General features: G+C 76.8%; 1 protein-coding gene across 1 annotated transcript; it reads right to left on the bottom strand.

The window, feature by feature from the left end:
- Positions 1–196: 196 nt before the first annotated feature.
- On the bottom strand, positions 197–3,242 carry H696_05713 (hypothetical protein). The gene has a single exon (XM_009499526.1). The coding sequence runs from the start codon at positions 2,777–2,779 to the stop codon at positions 1,733–1,735; it is 1,047 nt and encodes a 348-aa protein (XP_009497801.1). The 5' UTR covers positions 2,780–3,242; the 3' UTR covers positions 197–1,732.

Raw genomic sequence — 3,242 nt, forward strand, 5'->3', positions numbered from 1 at the left:
CCCCCCCCGCACCGCCCCCCCCCCTGCTCCGCCTCCCCTCTCCCCCATCGTGGCATGCACTCGCGCGGCCCGCTCGCCGGTGGCGCGCCGGCGCCGATTCGCACCGCCTGGTCGCCCGTAGTGATGCCTGCGGCGGCGGCAGCAGCACCAGGGGGAGAGGCTGCAGCAGCGGCGGCGGCGGCAGCGGCGGCGGCGGCGGCGGCGGCGGCGGCGGCAGCCATTACCGGGACCGTGGTGCCGCTGTTCCAGCTGCCGGGCGAGGACGAGCACCTGGTGGCGGTCTTCGGCTTGCTGGTATCGGGTCCCGGGCTGTGGCTGTGCGTCGGCCAGCCGCCGGCCGGCTGCCAGGGGGATGGCGCTCCCAGCGAGCCGCGGCTCGAGCCGACCACCGGTGGCCCTCTCCGGTGGACGGTGGCCCGGGGGCGCCTGCTCCCGGGCGATCTTTCGCCGAGGCTCGTCGGCCAGGTCCCCGAGCATTGGCCGCTTCTGGGGCCGCGATCGACCATTGTCCGGCTGGCGGCCGCCAGCCTCGGGGCCCGGCACTTCCTGGCCCTGGCCACGGATGATCGGGCGGTTCTGGTGGCCGAGGTCTTCCAGGCGGAGTGTGCCTCCGGGGGCATCCATCTGGCCGGCCGGCCGCCGGCCGTGCTCGGACACACCACCGAGATCACGGCCCTATGCTTGGCGCCGGCCTCCCCGGGGGCGTTACTGCTGGCGGTCGGCTCGGCGGCCGGCATCCAGGCCCTGGTGGTCGAGCTGGACCCCGAGGGCCGGGGGGAGCCGGGGCCGGGCTCGACCCCCGAGGACACGGCCCCGGGGGCTGCCCTCTTGCCCGGGTGCATGGCCTGTGATGCGGGTCCCCAGCCCGGGCCGGTGACCGCCTGCGCCTCGGCGGTGACCACCTGCGCCTCGGCGGTGGCCCCCCTGCCGGCGAGCCTGCGAGACTCGCTCTTCATGGCGCAATGGTGTACAAACGTCCTGATTTGGCAGCTGGCTCCGTCGGCCGGGGGGGACTTCCTGGCGGCGGCCAGCTGCGACGGCCTGCTTGGGGTTTGGGCCACCGGGGATGTGCTCCGGTGGGCTCGGCATGTTGGTGCGGTGGCCCGGCCGCGGGGAGCGGCACGGGCCCTGGCCCAGGCGCGCTGCCCGGCGGTGGTGGCCCGGCGTCTGTGCGAGCTCGCCCGGCCCCGGGCCACTCTTCCCCGGTCGCTGTCGGTGGGCCCGGCCATGCAGGCGGAGTGTGCCTTCGCCGATGCGCTCCTCGGGCGGCTGCACTCTGATGGCGTGCGCGCCGGGGGTTCCGGCCGCCTTGCTCGCCCGGCTTCGCTCGAGGAGGGCCACCTGGCCGAGGCGCTGTCGCGCCTGACGGCCGACCTGCTGCTCGCCGGCCGGGATGCCCTTGGGGAGGAGGCGTTGCGGCGCTGGCGCTCGCCGGCCAGCTGGCTGGACTCGCAGTCGGTCGGCACGCCGGGCTGGTCCCCGCGTACGCCAGCAGCCGGCCCGGGTGCCGGCGGCCGTCTGGACTCCCCGGCAACTGGCAGCCGGTCCGGGCCCGGGACCGGGCGCTGGTCGGCCGGCCGGCCGGGCACCTCCCCCCGACCGGCGTGGGGCCAGGACGTCGGCCCTGCAGCGTCTATGGGCGGGCCAGTCGGCGGCGGCGGCGGCGGCGGCGGCGGCAACGCCCCAAATCGACCCCCCCGGTCGGCATCTCAGAAGAAGGGCCGGTCGTTGGTCACCTCGCGGCGGGACCCCGCTGCGCCGGCGACCCCGGCCAGTCCGTCCCTTGGTCGGGGCGCCCAGGAGGCAATGGCCCTCGGTGGCTCGCCGGCGGCGGTGGCGCGGGCGGCGGAGGAAATGCCCGCCGCAGCACCCGGCAGCCCTCCCGCGGCAGGCCCAGCCGAGCTGCCTGTAAGCCCGCCGCCGGGTGGGCCCCCTGGCGGTCGGTCGGCCGGGTCGTCCTCGCCGCCGGCCAGTTGGGCCAGCGCGGCGCGAGCACGCCCGCGGCCTGGCGGAAGTGCGCCCAGCTCGCCCGGTCCCTTGGTCGCCTCGGCCATGGTGCCCGGGCTCTTCGGGTCGCCGCGCACGCCGTCTCAGCCCTGGGCGGCTCGGTCGCGACCGCCGTCGCCCTCGCCGGGGCGCCTGGAGGACCAGCTACCGGCGGCGCTGCACGAGGACCCGGGCCCTGGCGCAGGGGCGCCGGACCCGATGCTGGACTGGCCAGCCCTGGGGTCGCCGTGCGCGCGGGCGGGCGCCCCGGCCTCCCTGTCGACCGGGCTGGCACCGCCCCTTCAGACACCGCCACCAGCATCGTCATCGTCATCGTCATCGTCATCGTCATCGTGTTCGTGGTCATCGCCCCCGGCGCATGCCGGGCCGGCGCCGCCACCACCCCTGGAGCCGCTGCTGACTGCGCTAGTGGCGCCGACCGGCTCGTGCATGATCTCCTCGCTGACGGTCCTGGGCCCGGTCCCTTCGGATGGCGGGCCTTTGCTGGTCCTGCTGGCCGGGACCTTCTCCGTGGCCGGGAGCCTGGCCGGATCCGGGTATCCCTCGCTCGGGGAGGCCTCCGACGCGGACCAGCTGCTGGCCATTCGCATGCCGGTGACCGGCCAGCCGGGCACTTCGGTGCTGGACCCGGAGGCCGGGACATGCCGGCTGCTGGTGGGCCCGGCCGGGACCGGAGCCGGGGCCTGGTCGCTCGGCCGGCCGGGCGCCAGCCCGGCCGCCGGGCGCCTCCCTTCGCAATTTTTCCTGCCCCATGGCATGCACGTCCCGGCATTGGGAGTGGCGCTGGGGCCGGATCGCATGGCGGCCGTGGTCCCCTCCACCGGTGGCCTGGTTCTGTTGGAGAGCGAGGCCCCGGGGCCGGGCGCGTCGGCCTCGTCGGCGTGCCCGGCCCGCCTCGAGCCGTGGATGGAGCTGCTGTGCGCGCGGCATGCCGTGCGTGGCGCGGCGCCCGTCAGCCCGGCCGGCAGCCAGCTGCTCCTTCACCTGCTCGATGGCACGGTGCTTGTCTGGAGCATTGCCGCCCGGGTGGCGGCCGCGGTGCCGGCCCCGGCCCCCGTCGGCTGTGCAATCTGCCTATACAGCGACCGGGTGGACCCGGCGGCGGCCGGTGGCTGGTCCAGCGTGCTACACTCCCGGGCCCCGGGGTTCGACCCGTTCGGCCCGCTGCCCCCGCCCCCCTCCCGCTAATAAGCCCCCATGGCCGACGTTGGCTCGGCGCCTTTTGGAGGAGCGAG

Source organism: Fonticula alba (genome assembly GCF_000388065.1).
Source record: "Fonticula alba strain ATCC 38817 unplaced genomic scaffold supercont2.13, whole genome shotgun sequence".
In the NCBI taxonomy this organism is placed as follows: Eukaryota; order Rotosphaerida; family Fonticulaceae; genus Fonticula; species Fonticula alba.

What these genes read in the sequence shown, in the direction of transcription:
- H696_05713 (XM_009499526.1), bottom strand. Translation starts at nt 2,779, where the DNA reads ATGCCGGGACGTGCATGCCATGGGGCAGGAAAAATTGCGAAGGGAGGC.